This window comes from Alosa sapidissima, chromosome 10 (genome assembly GCF_018492685.1).
Source record: "Alosa sapidissima isolate fAloSap1 chromosome 10, fAloSap1.pri, whole genome shotgun sequence".
NCBI lineage: Eukaryota > Metazoa > Chordata > Actinopteri > Clupeiformes > Clupeidae > Alosa > Alosa sapidissima.
This window is the reverse complement of record NC_055966.1, coordinates 21972889-21993118: the sequence shown is the minus strand read 5'-3', so window position 1 is coordinate 21993118 and position 20230 is coordinate 21972889. Positions and strand designations below refer to the sequence as shown.

Genomic DNA, 20230 nt, shown 5'->3' with positions numbered 1-20230 from the left:
AATACAAATAAACACTACCTCTTATCTACAGAGGCACTACTATCACTGTCCATCAGACAGCAGTCTGCCTGCTAGGACGTGTTTTGCCCTCCAATCGAAATTCACTCGTAGTTCCCTCTTCTAATCACTAAACATGGAACAAAGTCAGTCTGAGGTCACAAGCTGGCACAAGATGAGGGAGCTTATTTTGGGGATGTGGTGAGCACACAGACACTCAGTGACCAGCAGCTCATCTGCAGGGGGTTGAGGTTGGCCGGGTGGTGTCGTGGCAATTGGCTGAGTGGTCAGAGTCGTGTCTGCTGAAACACAGAAGAGGCTAGAGCAGCCGCTGACAGCTCACAGCGTGAACACAGTAAGACAGGTCTGTTAGGAGTGAAGGACCCGGGATTGGACTACTAAAGGGAGGGAAGAGGAGTTGACAAGAAGAGCAGGAAAGAAACGATAGGGGAAGAAAAACAGACAGAAGACAGACAGACACACAGAAAAAAATAGAAAAAATAGAAATAGAAAAAGACAAAGATAGTGAAAGAGAAACAACACCAAGAGCTCACCTGACGAGGTCGCTGGGCTTCTTGAAGCTCTTGGGACAGTAGGAACAGCGGTTGGCGAACTTGGGCTCGGTCTCCAGCTCCACGGCCTTGTCCTTGATCTCGCTGATGCGGTCACGCTCGGCGGCCGACTGGGCCAGGACCTTCTCCGACAGCGTCGCAGCATCGTCCGGCTCCTGCTTGGCCAGCTCCGCCGCCTGCTCCTCGGTGAAGGTGATGATGCCGGCGCGGTTCCGCTTGGTGCCCGAACGACCGTAACTGTCCTCGTCCTCACCTTCTTCCTCCCCCAGCACTGCAATAGTGACACAAACAAATAAAGAACCACTGATGGAACAAAGACACTATTATAGGGTGTGGAATCGAACTTCAAGAGCCTCCGTGGGAACTATAGGCTCCTAAACAACACAAGACACAAGGACACCACTTGGTCTGAGATGACTAACTAAAATAGCTCAAACATAAGCATATGGGCATTAAACTAGTTGAGGAAAAATAAAAGTAGTGCTAATACAACCTTAATGCGAGTCTAAAAGCCAAATGGTAAAAAAAAACACAGACATTTAGACAAATACAAAGGAATACACAAACAAAAGGTCAACAGAAAAAAATAACATTTCTAATCAAATGAAGAGAACCTTTCTGTGGGCATTATTTGACATTAAGACTGTTTAATGTGTAAATGCCAGGTGTTCTATCAGAGCTACCCTGTGTGTCTGTCCTACCTCTAGATCCTATGGCGTGATCTTTCTTCAGATGCTTCCTACAGAGCAGGTTGGTACGGAAGGTCTCGACACACATGGGGCACTTGAAGGGCTTCATGTTGAGGTGGATGATCATGTGACGGTTTAGGCTACCATTGGTGGTGAAGGAGGCCTCACACACATTACACTTGAAAGCTTTGACTCCTGTGAGAGAGAGAAAAAAAGGAGAGACAGAAGATAAGAGAGAGAGAGAGAGAGAAGGGTGGAGATGAGTAGGCATGGGACAAAAGTAGAACTCAAATACAACAGAGTCCAGGAGGTGCATTGTGGGCCAGAAGTTCAGAAGTACCAAAAGTAAAAGGCGTACAGCTTAATACAGCTCAACGAAACCCTGAGCTGGACAAAATGTAGTTTTTCCAGCCTGTCCACTGACCGCATCTTACCCGTGTGTGTGTTGAGGTGGGACTTGAGCACCCCGGCCGAGACGAAGCTGCGGCCACACAGGTTGCACCTGTAGGGTTTCTCTCCTGTGTGTGATCGTACATGCTGCTTCAGGTGGCTGGACTTCTTGAAGCCTTTATTGCAGATGTTACACCTAAGATCAGAGGAGCAGAATGTCAAACATCTGTCAAATACACACTCCTTCCTCCCAGCCAACTCCCCTATGATACCACTGTAGGCTCTGAGCCTAGCATATTACTGTCAGTGGCTGACAATACTAAGGCCTTAAATATATCCACTAACAGGAAATGAGATTCATTGCCTAAGGATGCAGTCTATGATTAGGTTTTACAAAAGATTGATTGTGGATATTTGAGCTCCTCGGTCAATCAAATTTCCGTAGTCTTGCCACAGTGTGTTGAATGGCAGGGATTGCTTATGTTATGACTCATGCTTATGGCCCATTTACAGAACCATAGCTGTGTACACTTTTTTTTATATATAAGCGTGAAATCTAAACAGACAGCTAGAGAACCCTCCTGAGCTGTTGCTTGTGGGGTTAGGATAGCAGACTCACCTTCAAAGAGGCATTACAGAGTTATTTATTTCAAAGCAGTGAGATAACTGGCTGTTATCAGACTTTAGTTAAGTTAACAACCAACAGATTTCCCTTGTGAACATCAACTACCTAACAACTATCTAGCAGGCCTTTAAGTCAGCAGTGTATTTTTTGCCAGCGTTGTGTGTACAGGCGGTTATCACATTTTTGCACATTTGCTGTGATGGATTTGGGCTGCTAGTGGGAATGACAAGTGTGTTTACAATTTGATTCACATGACTTCATACCATCACAGCAGGTTAGGAGATATACAATGAAACTGCAAAAATACCCCTAAAAATTGTATTTTGCAAAAATTGTATTTTCTGTAAAAACCCTTTATTTCTTAGGCCTTAAAGAGGTCTAATTTTGGATGAGTAGTGTCTACAATTTTTTTGCCTTTGAAATCTGATGCATGAAAGGTGTGTGAAGTGAAATGTGTTAGCTGAGTGAGTAATGTGTGACAGCAACCTCCATCACAGATCTATCTGCCAGCGATCAGAGTCCACGAGAGACAGCCAAGAGAGGGCCGCCTCTGAGTGCTCGATCTGGTAAAAGGGTCTCTCTCTCTGTGTGTTTGTGTGTGCGTGTTTGTGTGTGTGTGTGTGTGTGTGTGTGTGTGTGTGTGTGTGTGTGTGTGTGTGTGTGTGTGTGTGTGTGTGTGTGTGTGTAGTCTCAGTAATGGGAGCTCAACATTTCACCATCACATGAATACAGAGTCAGCGGACAGAGACTGCAGGAGGAAGATTGACACATACAGTACAAGGCACGCATGGGTACCGGTAAAGTCAAAATGTGACGAGGCATTAGACAGATTTGAACTACGGAAATGACAACAATGAAAAGAGATGAGCACTGAATGACAATAAATAGACTGTGCAGGATCTTGTAAACTGATTGGCAGACACTTGGCCGTTACTTTCATAAGTGCACATTTCAACAATGCTGACTCTTCAAGCACATTCCCCACACAAGTTTTTAGTATCTCAAATAATGACTGTCAGTTAAAACATTAACAAACGGAAAGAACACTCAAAATGATTCCAAATTATCAGAGGAAAGTTTGCCATTGCAATGAACTCTGACCTGCAAAGTCTTCACAATGTTAATAGAAACCCATTAAGCTACCTGCTGTTTTCATGCCACTGACATCAGCATCACATAGGTACTTAGTCACCTGAACACACATTACTAAAATAATTGGACACAACTTTTACATAATAATGAATACTATTATATTCCCTCATGGACATTCATTAATACATCAGTGTCGTTCCATTTGGCCTCTTCAACAAATTCCAGTCGATTATCCCATTGTTTTCGGATTCCTTGTTCTAACCCTCATCCAGTGTTCTACAAAAGGTATGCAACAACACCCCATGTCCTTGAGTTTCTCAGAATGTCTTCTCATAGCCAAGGAAATGCAAACTAAATAAATAAATAAATAAATAAATAAATAAATAAACAGATAAAAACAGGGTCCTTATTCATCTGCTTTAACCCCCCCCCCCCCCCCTTCGCTCATTGTTTTTATCGGCGAGATCAGGGGGAGTTGTCCTTCAGATATCACGCCGCCACCCCGTCGGCTCAGGGGGGGGGGGGGACATGCTGAGACAACTCATTTAAGCAACAACAAGACGAGTGCAAAGCACTGGAACACAGGAAATGAACACCAGGGAAACTTTTCCCCCCTCTCTCTCTCTTTCTCTCAGGGGGCCCCTGTCGGACAAGTTTGTTGAAAGTGCAGATGAAAAAGCTGGCATCAGCTGAAATGGAGATCTGTACAGGAGCCTTGTTATCTGTAAAGGATGGACTATGAAATATTTATTGTTGAAAAATGCTGATACTGCCAACATCCGGTCCTCACCCCTAGTTGCCCTGTTGTTACTCATCGGCCATTTTCTACCGTCTGTGAACTTGTGGCCTTTCTCACACTGTTAACAAGATGTATCATATCGTTACACTGGAAGACCTCTTCAACTAGATGGCGTCCTTTTTAGCCCTTGCACCACCTAGTCTAATTCTACTTTTTACTCTACTATTTTTTTCTGTTGGGTCTGTGTGTGTGAAATCATGAAATCGAAGCCCCTCTGGCTACTTTGAAATCAGCGGTGTGGAAGTATTTTGTCTCAATTAACACTAACTTAGCTTACTCAATTTAGCAAGTGAAAAGATGATCTAGGCTAGTTACAGTCCAAAAATACTTTAACCACATGGATCTCAATACAAATTTCAAGTTTTTGCCTGAAATTGCACTGTGCCTATTTGCAAGGGCATTGTTCCCACCTCTTTTGGGGCCTACCATAGAAAGCTGAGAACCTGTAGTTTTCGTAGGAAACAGTCAGAGTTACAGAGAAGAAGAAGAGTTACAAGCATCTCTGAACTGACCACATTTCAGCCCTCTAGGTCACTTGATATCCTTTAGAAACACAACTGAGCCCTAGCACCAGGTCTTGTGAAGCTGTGTGCAAAAGTAGATCAATATAGAATGAAAATATAAGTGTTTTAGACCATTATTTGCCAAGATATGCTCATGTGTTTTGTAAAATGCCTATGGAAACTCCCCATAGGACTTTTGGTCATCCAAAATGCACACTGACAATCAAATGCTTACTGCACATGAACCCCTTTGTGTAGAAGCAATGAAAGGTCTCAAATGAAAGGTAACACTTTGAGGTTTCTTGTGGACTATTTAGATTGTATGTCAGGTGTTCTGATATAGACTGACTACACAACATATGGAATAATTACAAAAAAGTCTCTATTTTTGCATTTACTTTGTTGGTTCAATGAGTGTGTATAAGATAGACTTTACATCTGTACAACTAATATTGGATAATACAACATGAAGATTCAATTTCTATGGATTCTTGTGAATATTTCAGTACTCAATATGTTGCATTTACTTATTGTGCTGCAGCCAGAGGTCAGGGTAGCACCAAAAGTGGAGGAGGGGGAGGGGGGCATTTTGGATCTTAAAATGCACATTGATAAGAACATATTCCATGAACACTAACCTTGGAGCTCTTCGGAGTGTGCTGAAACAATCAAATTATCATTCTGTGTTGTTTCATTTCACTATGTTCACGTCTCGGTTTAGCCTAAAGTTTGTTCTGTTTACATTACAACCTCGCGGTTGGAACGGTTTCAAAATAAAAAGCGGTTTCAAAATAAAAGCCCCCCGAAAGCGAAAAGGCCAAAAAGAGTAAACAACATATAAGGAAAGCAGTAATAGTAATATATATATATAATATCGAAAAATCAAATCAAATCGTGACTTTAAAATTGAAAATGAAATCGAGGATTTGTAGAATCGTGACACCCCTACTAGTGTCACTGCAACCTCTGTCAATACTTCACTTTTTAATGTTTTTTTTATTTGTTTGTTTTGTTTTTCTGTACTTTCCTTTGCCTCTTATTTTCCTTGCTTTTGATGTTTGATGAGGGTAAATTTTACATTGTTACCTTTGTTAATAGTGCCTCATTCTGCAAAATTAATTCCTGTATTCTTTCCTCTCCATATTTGAAAGGACTCAATAGTATGTACACGTTTTCTATAATGAAAATGTAAAAAATAAATCATAGGTAAATAAAAATTATATAGACAATAATTATGTAACTTGCAGTGCATAATGACACAATCATGTGTCCCCATGTATTATACTTGTATGTGTTATCCAGGCCTGTGTTATTGTGTTTATTGCATCTTTCCAGTCAGGGTATGCAGTGGGTGCATGGTATGTAACACTGTTAAAAATGACTGATGCTTTGTATGAACATTTCTTCTGCTTTTCACAATCAGATGTCTGACAACGGCAGCAGAGTGACATATTAGACGTTATTTGGACTTGGACAGAATACTGACTCTTCAACCACGTCCCGCACCCACACACAAGTTTTTAGTACTTCAAATGATGATTGTTAGTTAAAACACAAACAAACGGAGAGAACACTCAAAATTATTCCAAATTATCTGAGGAAAGTTTGCCAATGCAATGAACTCTGACCTGCAAACTCTTCATAATGTAGAAACCCATTAAGCTACCTGCGGTTTTCATGGCACTGACATCAGCACCACATACAGTAGGTACTTAGTCACCTTTCCTGAACACACATTACTAAAATAATTGAATACAACTTTTATATAATAATGAATACTATTATATTCCCTCAAGGACATTTGTTAATACATCAGATTCCTTCCATTTGGCCTCTTCAACAAATTCCAGTCAATGTAGAAAATAAATCATTGGTAAATAAAAATTATATAGACAATAATAATGTAATTCGCAATGCATGATGACACGATCATGTGTCCCCGTGTATTATACTTGTCTGTGTTATCCAGGCCTTTTTTGGACAGAAAATGAAGTTATTTGGACTTATTACAGATTTTTGTTTGCATTGAGGAGCTGAACAGAAGCCTAGTCAGAATAATGTCAACAGACTCAGTCAGACTCTGTATGTAAACAAATGAGAGCAAAGACTTTCTTTGCGAGCAAAGACTTTCTTGTCTGAGCAATTTGGAAGTTTTTAATGAATTGACTGCTGAACCCTATCCTGACTAAATAATGAAATGTCAACTTTAGCCAGAACGCAGCCAATAACATGAAATACCCATTCCACCAGCTCATCAGTAGCAAGTATAACACAGTATACCAAATTGTTTCATGTAATGCAATAGTAAAATGGTTTTATATCCAAGAGTGGCTAAGACTAACAAAAATCTTTGAACTTAAAGGTTCTGAACATCACTTCACCCCCCCCCCCCCCCCCCCCCGCAATTAAAACTCTCCTAAACGCGCATCTTGTCGGTTATTGGTTGAAACACTTTATTTTGCCTTTGAGTGGTTGCCAACCCTTGTTGGTAGCAATTGTTTTTGTGTACAGATCTCGGAGCCTAGGCTGCCTACAGAGACGCGTTTCTTTGACAGCCTGCTTATGGGGCAGACAGCTAGCAGATCGTTAGGAAAGATTAGATGAATGTGATCATTTATGTTTGGGCCTTTTTTGGGCCTGAAATCGCTGATACAACCTTTAACTCTATGACCCAGTAATGCATTGGACAGGATACATATTGCGTCAACAGGCAGCTCTTTTCTGAGATGGTCATGGGAAGAGGACAAACATATGCACACCCACACACACATACACACACACCTGTACGCCCTCTTGATCTCTTCACTCTCGTCGTGATAGTCTTGTCCGGCAGAGAGCTGCAGTTCCCCTTGGGTTTGCTCCTGGAGTAGACCACCAGCCTGAGAAACACACACAGCACAGTGCCAACTAAGTTGTATATGTCAAATAAATAAAAAACATGAATGTGATCATAATTTTGTATGGGTGTGTGTTTGTATATCTGCAAGCATTTGAATCTAAAGATGTGTGCCTGTGTATATCAGTGTGTGTGTGTGTGTGTGTGTGTGTGACGTACCACCTCAGCATTGGATACGTGCAGCAGGTTCTGTGGGTGGTAGCTGGAGGAGAGGGCCTGTGACTCGAGCGTGCTGGAGTCCTGCAGCTGCTGCACCGTGGAGAACTGAGGGGCACTGAAGCCCTCTGTTATGGTGAAGCCTGCAGGGGTAGCACCGACAGGAACACCAAGATCAGTTACTCATCACACCACAACACCACCATTTAATATACAGCGTACATGTGTTTGTGCGTGAAAGAGAAAGAGAGAGAGAGAGAGAGAGAGGGGGTGGGAGAGAGAGGGTGAGGGCTAGAAAGCAAACTGGACATTTCTACTACTGTGAAGTCGATAAAAAACACAACAAAACACACTCTAGCCAGTAATTTCCTATCCAAATCCCAGCAATGTAATAAGGACCAGTCACAAGAAACTACCTGTCTTCTTACACAACACAAACACAAACAAACACATGTGTGTGCACACACACACACACGCACACGCACACACTCACATGCAGCATCCTACATTTTTCCAGTCTCACGGCCATGCGCTGACCTCCTCACAGAGACTGTAATGCGATCACTGTTAATGCCCACACTGACCCTTCATTTACCCTAGCCTGTGGGGAGCAGTATGGATCTACAGGACCTAAAAGCCAGTATATATCATAATGACGGGTAACGACATTTGCAAATGCTAACCATTTGTCATAGTTCACCTTCCCTCAAAACTAATCTACTTACAGTCCCAGCTGGATAGATGTTAGCATAACCTAAAAACAAATTGCAAATAGCTGCCTTCTTCCCTGTGGATAGACCACAGCGACCGGCAGGCAGGTATACAGTCCAAATCTTTGCAAATGACTCCCTAAGAGCAGGCAAAAATAATACCAGCCTTGAGCAATCCCTGAAACCAGATCATTAAATACCCTCAGATCATCTGCTTAATTGGTAGTACTCAAAAAGTACTGCAACTCTATACACACACCAGCAAATGTCAGACAGAATCTAAAAGTACATATTTCGATTGATTTCATAGTTCTTAATGAACACTATGCTTGACCGCTGCTGCCCAAGATTGATGAGTGTGTGTATGTTATTACTCTGTGGCTGCTCAGTGTTTATTGCTGTTGGCATTATAGAGAAGAGACAGAGGAGGAGCTCTTCATGCTGCCATTCACACTGAACACAATGGGCTGTTGTTATCAACAGATCACTACACAATTCAGACGCAGCGGCCAAGTGGCCTTCAGATAAGTATCAATCACACACGAGGACTGCATCCGCGCGCTGATCGACATGCAAATCTGCACTCACAAACGTTCTGCCAAAGGCAAAATTAAAACTTTTTTAAACAGCACTTTCCAGACCATACCACTGGAAATTGGATCTAAATAAGGCCTCACAGCCAAAACATTACCCAATTAAAAAAATATATATATACATTTGGTGCCAGAGTGTGTGACATTCTGCTCTTATCTTTAAGACCAGACCACGAAAACACCACATTTATAAGCCAGGGGAGACGGGAAATGTGTTAGTGAAAAGTAGCCGTTATTTGAGTTCCAGGTGCCTAAGACAAGGCCAATCAAGGGCCAATCAATTAGGCCAATCAAGCGAGAGGGAAGGCCCTCGGAGCCATGCAAGCCTGATAAGATACAATCAGCAGGGCGGTAGAGTTGCTCTGAAACAACCATCCATCTCTCTCTCTCTCTCTCTCTCTTTCACTTCCACTCTGAGGAGTGATATCTGACAGACAGATGGTATCTGTCATTGAGCATGGCAATGGCACCAGCCTTCAAAAGCACTGGATGCATGGGATGAGTTCTGCCCTGGGCAGGGAGGGTGTACGTGACCTACTGTGTGTGCTTTGGGGCCAGTGAGCCTTCATGAGAGAGTGGTGAGGCTGTGCTCAAAAAACCTAATGGGGCCAGAGAGAGTGAGTGAGTCATATTTTGTATTAGGGCTCTGGGAGGGCCATGCTAATAAGATTTGTGTTGTTTTTTAAAGGGCAATGGGGAGAGGAACATGGCACAGACAAACAGAGAAGAGAGAGGAGAACCATAGAACAGAATCACAGAACAGAGAGAGATAGACAGTTAGCGAGTGAGTGTACGTGCCTGTGTGTGTGTGTGTGTGTGTGTGTGTGTGTGTGTGCGTGCCTGTGTGTGTGTCTGTGTGTGTGTGTGTGTGTGTCTGTGAATATGTGTTCAAGGGTGTTTGTGTGTGTATGTGCAAGGGTGTGTGTGTGTGTGTGTGCAAGTGTGTATGTGTGTATGTGTGCAAGGGTGTTTGTGTATGTATGTGCAAGGGTGTGTGTGTGTATGTGTGCAAGTGTGTATGTGTGTGTGTGTCCATGTGTGTGTGCGTGCAAGGGTGTTTGTGTATGTATGTGTGCGTGCAAGGGTGTTTGTGTGTGTGCGTGCAAGGGTGTTTGTGTGTGTATGTGTGTGTGTCTGTGTGTGTCTGTGTCTGTGTGTCTGTGTGTGTGCGTGTGCGTGTGCGTGTGCGCGTGTGTGTGTGTGTGCACGCAAGCGTGTGAGACAGGGAGTGCATGTGGCCATGTGTATTACCTTGAGAGAGTGCTGGCTGGTCATAGGCTGGCTGAGGCAGTGAGGAGGTGTCGTACTGGCCCATGTTCTGTTGGAGGGTGTGCTGCGACGCCACAAACTGGTCTGCAGGAGAGAAAAAAAAAATGAGGAGACAACTCTCCCAAAATCAACAATACTGTTAACATATACATTGATGTGGTTGGTCTTCCTGTTTTGTAAGGCCCCGGGCCGAAAAGTTATAGATTTAATAAAACTAGTCATATGGAGCCAGAGTGTGCGTCGGTTCTGTACCTTTTCTAAAACCAAAAACAACACCATCACATAGAAAACAATTGTACCTCCGCGCTACTGCGGGTCACATCTAGCGCATCGACGGGAGAGGACCGAATCCAAAGAGAGAGTTCACCGGAGTTCACCGGAGCGACAAAGATGTAGAATATAAGTATTTTTTATTTATTATTTATACGTTTCGACATGTGCCACGTCTTCATCAGAGTTCACCTGAAGGCTGGTTTTTGAGTATAGCCTACTTCTATGGTAGCCGTAAGGTTGGGGTACCGACAAAGTCCTTTTAGGCAAGTCCCTCCACTCAGCGGCCATATAGCAATGATTTTTGGGCACTCATCGGGCACCCTATTCAGCAGAAATGCGCGTGCACAAGGTTTCACGACACCAATCTTGCTCCTACGGCAAGTTCACAACACATGATTGGGAAGATGTCTTCACAACACCACATATGATTGGCTCAATGTATTCACCTCACACCACATGATTGGCTCAATGTATTCACATGTCGACGTTTTGCCGAGGAAGGGGTGGGATATGTGTAGACAACGGCCATATTGGCGTTACAAACTAACCCCATGCATTTCTATGGAGGATTTTTTGAGTGCTGTGTCTCCTCATTAGAAAGTCTCTGGGTACCGCCCTCTATACACCTGTCAGGTGATCCTGAACACCATCACATCTTTGCTATGGACTGAGCAATATCTTTACACGATACATCTACATTTTAGTGAAACAGTGAAAGTGTAAAAGTGGTATCTGTGTGAATGTGAATGTGATTGCAACGACGACAGTTCAGTCTGAGCAATGGCATGAGAAACTGATGTCTAAACATCAGTGAGACAACTATCCCAGAGAACCAGATCAAACAATGCATGACATTTGATGCTCTTTTGTTGTTGTGCCAACAGAGTAAACTGAATGTTTTACCAAACGTGACCTTTCTGCACTGTCCCCCCCGTGTCATGTTAACCTTTCCAGCAAAAGACAATGTGGGGCGGCAGACAACAGGACAACCCCATTATTCACTGTCCACGTTTGGAATGATGTTCTTTTTACTCCAAAAGCACAGTTAACAACTGCCCCATCCCCATGCCCCAACCGTCCTCCCCATGCCCCAACCGTCCTCCCCATGCCCCAACCGTCCTCCCCATGCCCCAACCGTCCTCCCCATGCCCCATCACAGGAACAAGATACCTGTCGTAACATTTCATTCATTTGTGCACAAATAAGTTTCCTCTGACAGAAGGAGTTAAGTGTCACAGCACCTGAGAATACAATTATCTTCAAAAAAAAGAAAAAGCTTGCCTGTCCTTGCTCTTCAAAAAGATCTTTCTCATTCAATTGAGGCAATATTGAAACTGGCAAGGTTGGCAAGGTAATATTCTCAAGGTTTGTTTTCTACGGAGGCCTCTCGTTTGAGTCATCGCCTCAGAGCAGCCATCTCTCAGCAAGACCAAAGGTTATCTTTTATGAAGGGGCACTGTGTACGCTTTTGAAAATCTCTCCTTTTGATGGCTACTGGCCTTGTGGTCCGTCAAGAACAAGGCTTTGCTGCAAATGACCATCAGTGTATGTGACACTGTTAAACCTGTTTTGGGGTTTCTTCTCTTACTCTTTCTCAACTCAAAATGGGTATTGCACTCCAGGTCTTTTTTTCATATTCAAAGCCATACAGGACGCTATTTCTCTTCAATCCTCACACATTTATTTCTCCTCTCATGTGCAATGCTATAGACTTGCACACCCCAACACACTCACACAAACACATGTAAATCTTTAAATACGTAGATGTCCTAATGTTGAAATGATGCAACAGTTGTATAACAACAAGTGATAGCACAGTTGTGTAAAAAGACATCGTCAAATCTTCCTTATCTACCTTCATTTACATTTGTCCCACTGAATATATTCCCTCCTCACATATCTACACATCTATACATATCTCTAAAGATCTACACATTTCTACATATCTACACATATCTCTATAGATCTACACATCTATACATATCTACACATATCTACAGATTTTATCTCCACATCTCTCTACAGATCTACACATCTCTACAGATCTACACATCTCTACAGATCCTCTCATTTCTACAGATCCTCTCATTTCTACAGATCCTCCCATTTCTGCAACACCTGCACTTAAATGCATCATTTTGTTCTTTCCTAAAGCCACATGTGCTGTTAGAGGGCCTAAGTGATCATGCCACAGTGCTGTGTCTTACCGTCGTCCTGCACCAAGGCTCCATCAGTCAGCGGCGTCTGCAGCGCCACCTGCTGGGGGCCCCCCACCACCTGCGCCTGGCCGAGCTGCTCCAGCATGCCCTGCTGCTCCACGCCCACGCCAGAGGGTGGAGGCTGCAGCTGGCCGCCCTCGATCTCCACCTGCATGTCGTGGGCCACCGTGGCACCGGGCCCCCCCATGGGGTCCTCCAGCGAGGTCCCGTCTGAGGAGCCCGGCTGCTGCTGGAGTTGCTGGGCCAACTCATACCTGCAGTGACCAGACCAGACCAGACATGCGTATCTGTTAGCGTGTCACTGGTGTAATACAAGGATACAAGGAAGTTTATTGTCACATGCATATAGTTACTGGAAGTAAGAAATGCAGTGAAATTATGTCTGGTGTCAGCCTATTTGTGCATTTATGGGGGGAGTAAAAAGTGCAGTAGAAGAGGGGTTTAGTAGATTAAGTGGCAAGGGCTGCATAAGAAAGGTGGGCAGTGGCGCCTTAATACCACCTGAGGCCCCTGGGCTATATGTTTTTAAGCCTCCCCCCCCCCAAACCGCAAAAAATAATCATGATTAAATGGTACCCGGCCCGCGATCTGACCCGCCTATTTACATAACGTGCGCTTTTGGTTAATATAGCCTATAACATGTAGTGTAGTCTATCATTATTGAGCCTATGTAAAACCTTTACATAAACAGGAACAGAAAGCCCTCCTTAATCACGTCAGCCTTATCAAAAAGGTTAGCCTACTGCACGAAAACAAGCGTTGAACTCTTACAACACTGGCTGGCTAAGTTAAAAGATGCGTTAGGCTACATGGACGTTTCAAGCTTTTCAAAAGTGCATGTGTTTGTCGTGTCGGGGTGTTCCCCAGGAGGTTTTTTGAAATTCTGTCCACTTAACACACCATTTTAACGCAGCTTGGGAGGGACATAAATACTTTTAGCCTACAGAACAAGCAGCTGGCTCATGTGACGTGAACATTGGCTACCCTATGCATTATCACTATACTACCCTACATGGAGACATATCTCACGTTAACAATGGAGAAAACATAACATAGGCTATTATTTGTGCGAATGGGTTAGCACAAACGTAGCTTTTGGTGAATGGAGATGCTGATCACTAATTCATTTTTCTTTGCGCAACAGCCCATGTTCTGCGTTCACTCCAGTGAGACAAGTGAAATACATGCTTTTAAAGCCCTTTCATTGCCAGGCTATTTGCTACGATATTTACCTGCTGTTTTCATGGACAGTTACAGGAATCCACGTCATTCGTTTATCGTTGCTTCAATCCTAGCCTACCCAGTTATCTCCAGAGTTTGTAAGTTTGTCAGTCAGTTTCAGCCTCTCCTCTAGCTCCTCTACACACCCGTTGGAATTTATTAAGTTTTGTTACATTTTGTTACACTTTAAAAGAGAAGACAAAGGGGGCCTCTGCATGGATGTCATTGTAGAGCAGTGCGATGTGCTCAATTAGGCTAGCTCCAGAGTAGGCTATGACTGACGCCGCAAATACGGACACGGCCGTTTAATATTATTGATTATCATTATTATTATTAGGAGGCCCCTCATTGGTCGAGGCCCCTGGGCTGAAGCCCAGGTAAGCCCCTGCATTAAGGCGCCAGTGAAGGATTGGGATTGGGGGGGGGGCACCAACAAGGAGCACCCAAGAGCAACAGGGGCAAGGAAAAACTCCCTTACTAAGGAAGAAACCTTGGGCAGATCCACGGCTCAAGGGGCTAACCCAACTGACAGGGGTCTTGGTGTGTGTGTTGGAGAAGCTTCCTCATAAGACAATGTGCTGTGTATGGGGGGGAGAGGGGGGGGGGGGGGGGGGGCGTGGGGGGTACTGCAAATATGGTGAAGGGACTTACTATTGCAAGCAGAGTACTGTATATCATTGTCCACAATCAATATCAGTGTTTTTTTCCCCCATTTCATTCCTAGCCAATATAACTGGATCATACTGATCTGTATACAAATATCAGATGAGTGTCACAACTTTCGACGCGATCAATATCTGCAATCAATTTCAGATTGTGTTATTTTTGTTTTTATCCTGTGACATTAAACTGAATCATACTGATCAATACTGAAATATCAGAGAGCTTGTGCTTGTATGAAAGTCAGTGTGAACAAAGCACATACAGTGACTTGTTGTACTGTGTAACATTAGGTGTGGACTTCTCAGACCAAACCATTCCTATCAAACTACATAATATAGTAATACCATTGGTAGTAATAACCACTGGTAGGGCAAGCATGCTCACTAAGACGGAGTTGCAAGCAACATTGAAAGCACAACTAATGCAGTGTGTATGCGGAGCACACATGCTGCATAAAAATAGGAACAGCAGACTGCTTGACTTTTTTTTATAACAAATCTGTGGTGTATACGCTGCTGTAGCAGTTCCATCGATTATAATGGAAGCGTATGGTTACAGCACACGCTCAGCTAACGTTGCGGTGTTCAGTGTAGGCCGGTTCTAAAGAGGACTTCTTGCTCCAGGTGTGAGGCGAGGGGGATACAGCATTGGGCTCCAGAACGCACGTTAATAGCACAGCCAACTTGCTGGGGGCAACAGTCAAGCGGTAAATCACTGGAGGCCAATGGAGAAACAGGTGTCTCTGATTGAAAATCAGACAGGTGCCTCTGATTGGAAATCAGACTAGTGTCTCTGATTGGAAATCAGACTGGTGTCTCTGATTGGAAATCAGACTGGTGTCTCTGATTGCCGGCAAGTGTTGCCCATAGACAGTAAGGTGTTGCCCCCACCAATATGGCGGCCGTGTTGATGTATGCCACTTAATAGAACTCGACGGACAATGCGATATCTAGGTTTCTAATATCTACGGGCGAGCTCACCTGTGGGTCTTCATGTGCTTCCTGCAGTTGGGCGAAGACTTGAAGGTCTTCTGGCAGTAGGGGCACATATAGGGGCGCAGGTCGCTGTGGGTGGTCATGTGACGCCGCAGGCTGCCGCTGGTGGTGAAGGTGGTGTCGCACATCAGGCACTTATAGGCCTTGAGGCCCGAGTGGGTGCGGATGTGCGCCTTCAGCACCCCCGAGGAGGCGAAGCCCTTGCTGCACTGGATACACTTGTACGGTCGTTCGCCCGTGTGTGACCTTGGGGATGGACACGAGAGAGATGTCAGATGAGCGGACAAGAGAGATGACAGAGATCAGTGATGGACCAGCAGGTGAGACAATCACAGAGAAATGGTCAGATTCTTAGATTAGACCAGTGGTTCTCAACCTTTTTTTGAGTCACAACACCCCAGAATAATCAGGTTGATGTTTGTGACCCCCACCCCACCCCTTCCTCCACCTGCATGCTCACTGCATTTTAACACTGACAGAATAATAAATTCCACTTTAACTTTACTGCTGGGCTTTTAGATTAGATTTAGATCAGCGTGCTGAGCAGGAATAACAATACTTTTTCTGAGGATCCATTTCAATAGGCAGCGGACTCCTACTTTACCAACTATTGCATTATTATAATTTAGAAAATGCATTAAACTTAATAAAACTTTAACACTGTTATCAGGATCTGTACAGGGTAATGGATGTATGCCATTTCTAGTATGATTATCTTACAGTCCTGCAATACAGTGGCTTACATACTGATATTACCCATGCCAGTAAAATGCCTCACAATCAAAAACACAAGTGTACTTAACAAAATTGAAATATGTGCTAGGCAAGGCAAGGCAATTTATTTATATAGCGCATTTCATACTCCAGGTAGACACGATGGGTTTTACACAGCTAAGGCATTACCTCAAATAAAAGTAAACAGGTATGAAACATATCACAAGTATAAAACATATCACAGTAATAGTATAAGTAAAAACAATAAAAAATAAATTAAAAACAGAAAAAAACCTGAGAAGAGGGTGGTCTTCAGTTGGGTTTTAAAATTGGCAACGGTTGGAAAATTCCTAATGTGATCAGGGAGTTTGTTCCATATCTGGACTGCATGGTAGCTGAAAGCAGCTTCACCCTGTTTGGTGCGAGTAGAAGGTATGCATAATACCTGGCTTTTCTGTGGTCTGAGAGGTCTGAGGGGGATGTAAAATTGAAACATGTCTGATATATATGTTGGCCCCCATCCCATATAATGCTTTAAAAACCAGTAGCAGTACTTTTAGTGCTCTCTTAAGTTTAATAATTATTTTATTATTTTAATTTTAATAATTATTTTATTCTTAATGAATAATTTCCCAAACCTATTCCCCATCTCTGTCTCCCACTATTTTCCTGTGCATTTCATAATGACCTGTCTATTAAATCTGGTACATAACACAGGGACAAAGTTAAGCAGAGACCAAGGGTATGGATCTCATATGTAAACGTTAGCGGTTATCAACCCAGGCAGGGGGAGGGTCGGGGGTGGCTGGGGCACATCAATTGCTGAAGATAATTAGCAAACCAAAGGTTCCTGTCATAATCCTTATAAGGGTAAAGTTATGAGAGATTTTATAGAGTTTTTTTTTTTTGTCTCTCCTTTCCATTTCCTATCAGAAGGGTGACCTTTACTGCAAAGGCTTTTTTCCTCACACTTGAAATGAAGAGAAAAAAAGGCAGAACATTTAGTTGATGCACAAAGCCGGAAGGTCAAAATGACTTTCTGAGAAGATCAGTGGCTGGTCAATTACCCCTACTTCCTTGTGTCCTACTTCCAAAGGTTCTAATCCATCCTGGCAAATAAAGATAAAGGTTGTGAATTGGTCATTTTTAAGCAGGTAATTCGACCTGTCTTTACAACCATTACAAAGGGTCTGAAATGGCAAACCTTCATTAAGCGAGTCTCTTTTTAACTTGATGGACGCTAGACAGGATATATAACTGGATTTATACACTCACACACACATATACACAGTATATAAAGTCTGTGTGTGTGTGTGTGTGTGTGTGTGTGTGTGAAAGGACTTAGCTTAGCATGTTGTGAATAAAAGTACAGAATAGTGCAGAATTAATTAATCTTGCACTGTTTTTATAAACCAATAAAATTAAATCTGGGTTTTAGCCAAACAACTTCACAAACTGAAGCAAACAGAAATAATATATGTATCTCTGTTCGACAGCTCTGTTTAATTCACAATGAGAGTTTTAGCCAGGGGGACATTCTGTACCTGACATGCTGTTTGAGATGGCTGGACTTTTTGTAGGCCTTGTTGCAGCAGGCACACTTGTAGGGTCGATCATTCTCCACAAGGTCAAGGTAGGGTTGTAACACACGGGAGTTCTGGTTGTGAATGAGGCCTGTGGCAGACAAACATGGTCATATCAACATCTGTGCATGGCCTTACAGCTCCCCAAGATGGTTACTGACTCCACTGACTGACTGTGCTAGTATACATCATGTGTATTATTAGTGTGAATGAATAAGTGCATCGGCATGTTTATGGAAACATGCTGTAGGTGAGTGTGTGTATGTGCAAGTGCTGAAAGGTGTTAGCCTATAGTACATTTCTATGCATCTGTCCATCTATCAGAACGTATCTCTGAACATATATGTATGATATGTGCAAAGCTATGGGAATGCTACTGGAAGGTACACAGTTCTGTAGCAGTAGGAGTATAGTTGTGACAGTGGTGTAGTCTAGTTAGCTGTAGTGGGTATACTGAGATGTAGTCTAGTTGGCTGTAGTGGGTATACTGTGATCAACCCCAAATGTTAATACCTATCCTTGCCTATTTTAAGTGGGTATACTGAGATGGTGATGCTTTTTGAGTGGGTATACTGCGTAGTCCTGCATATCATGTAGACTACACCAAGTTTAATAATTATTTTATTCTTTTAATATTTTAATTTTAATAATTATTTTATTCTTAATGAATAATTTCCCAAACCTATTCCCCATCTCTGTCTCCCACTTTTTTCCTGTGCACTTCATAATGACCTGTCCATTAAATGACCTGTCCACTTGCACAGACTACACCACTGAGTTGTGAGTGGTTGAGCACCATCATACCCATGTCAGTGATGAGTATGGGCTCCTGGAGGGGGATGTCCGGAAGAGGAAGGCTGTTCTTGGACACACGGGCCTTGTGGGGCTTGCGTGGGAACTTGTGCTTCTTCTGCTGCATACTCTTGAAGTGCGAGGCAATGTGCGTCTTGCGGTGTCCTGAGGTACGGAAGATCTTCTCGCAGTGCGGGCAAGGGAAGGGGCGCACGCCTGACCAAAAGGAGAAAGGTCACACGGATCAAAGGTGAAAGGTCAAATGGTAGGGAAAGAGCTGATGGACAGACAGGACTTCACTGCCTGTGGCTTATTGGTAAATGCACACCTGCCCTACCATCATGGAAGACAATTAACTTAGGCCTAATGCCTAGTGACCCCTCTCTGGGACTCGACCAGGCTGACACACACACACACAGTAATCCACATACAGTTGGGTCAACGGATGTTAGGTTTAGCGGTAAGTTTTTTGTTTTGTTTATTTTGTTTATGTTACCGCGGAGGCCTCGTAGATAAAGTTAACCCCTAGACAGCTTGGTAGTTGCCAAACTCTCTCCTCGCACCGTAACGAAACAAAAAATACTAAAATGAATATTCTAAACTCCCAGTTAGATATAAATATCTCTCTCTTTGACGAGACACCTCGTTTATGTTTTTCACATAATAGTGTTGATTTTGCTGAGGTCCCTGTTGACAGGCGAGTTAATGAAAGCACACCTTGAAAATGGAATCTTAATAAACAACTCAACGATAGCACTGTTATTCTAATGAGGTGTGTGACTCTATTTGAATAAACACCTGGGCGAACAGGGCCCATTGACAGAGCAGAATTCACTCCACTCCAATGTTTATTTTCCTCTTCTTTACACAGATGTGACACTGAGCAAATTAAAGATGGATGAAGTGTTTAGCAGCCCACACAGTTTTGTCAGCGTAGCGACAACAAGCTGACAGTGGCGGTGGTGGTTTTTACTTACCCTAACCAGACTAATCTGAGCAAAGAAAGGCAAATAAGCACAAAGGAGAGCTCATCCGCACGAGAAAAAAAAAAAATCTGTCTGTGAACGTAATTAAATGCACTCCCCATGCAGGGAGCCAGAGAGATGCGGTCAAGGTTGCCTTCCCGCGGAGAGCAGGCTCATGCCTTCGCTGTGTGCTCGTAATGGGCTGTGGGCAGAGGTTGTCAGCTGAGTGAGCAGATGATTATGCAGAAAAATATGAACTCAGAGAAGCACAACGCCACATAGGAGCTCATTGGCTCGACCGATGTGTTGGTTTTTCTATGAGTCATTAAAAGTTTGTGTTATACACCAGCACTGCACAACACAAATGTATTTCTCATCACACCCTAAACTGCACCACAATATTATCCCAATTACTTGGTGGCGTTAGGTATTTGCCCTGAAATAACAGACACTGAACAGAAAAGAATCATTTAAGACTAAAAGGCTATGTGAAAGCCCTCTATGATTCAGTGGT

The 20230-nt window shown here is 43.2% G+C and overlaps 1 protein-coding gene across 2 annotated transcripts in view; it reads right to left on the bottom strand.

Annotated features, from left to right (window-relative positions):
* LOC121720876 (zinc finger protein 236-like) overlaps window positions 1-20230 on the bottom strand; it is an 84135-nt gene that overhangs the window by 44788 nt on the left and 19117 nt on the right. For both annotated transcript variants that reach the window (XM_042107348.1, XM_042107349.1), the window contains exons 11-20: window positions 18764-18967; window positions 17921-18050; window positions 15648-15908; window positions 12772-13037; window positions 10274-10375; window positions 7723-7862; window positions 7449-7546; window positions 1693-1844; window positions 1271-1453; window positions 552-840 (exon numbers count right to left, since the gene is read on the bottom strand). In XM_042107348.1, coding sequence (XP_041963282.1) covers window positions 552-840; window positions 1271-1453; window positions 1693-1844; window positions 7449-7546; window positions 7723-7862; window positions 10274-10375; window positions 12772-13037; window positions 15648-15908; window positions 17921-18050; window positions 18764-18967 — 1825 coding nt within the window. The remainder of the gene's footprint in view (window positions 1-551; window positions 841-1270; window positions 1454-1692; window positions 1845-7448; window positions 7547-7722; window positions 7863-10273; window positions 10376-12771; window positions 13038-15647; window positions 15909-17920; window positions 18051-18763; window positions 18968-20230) is intronic.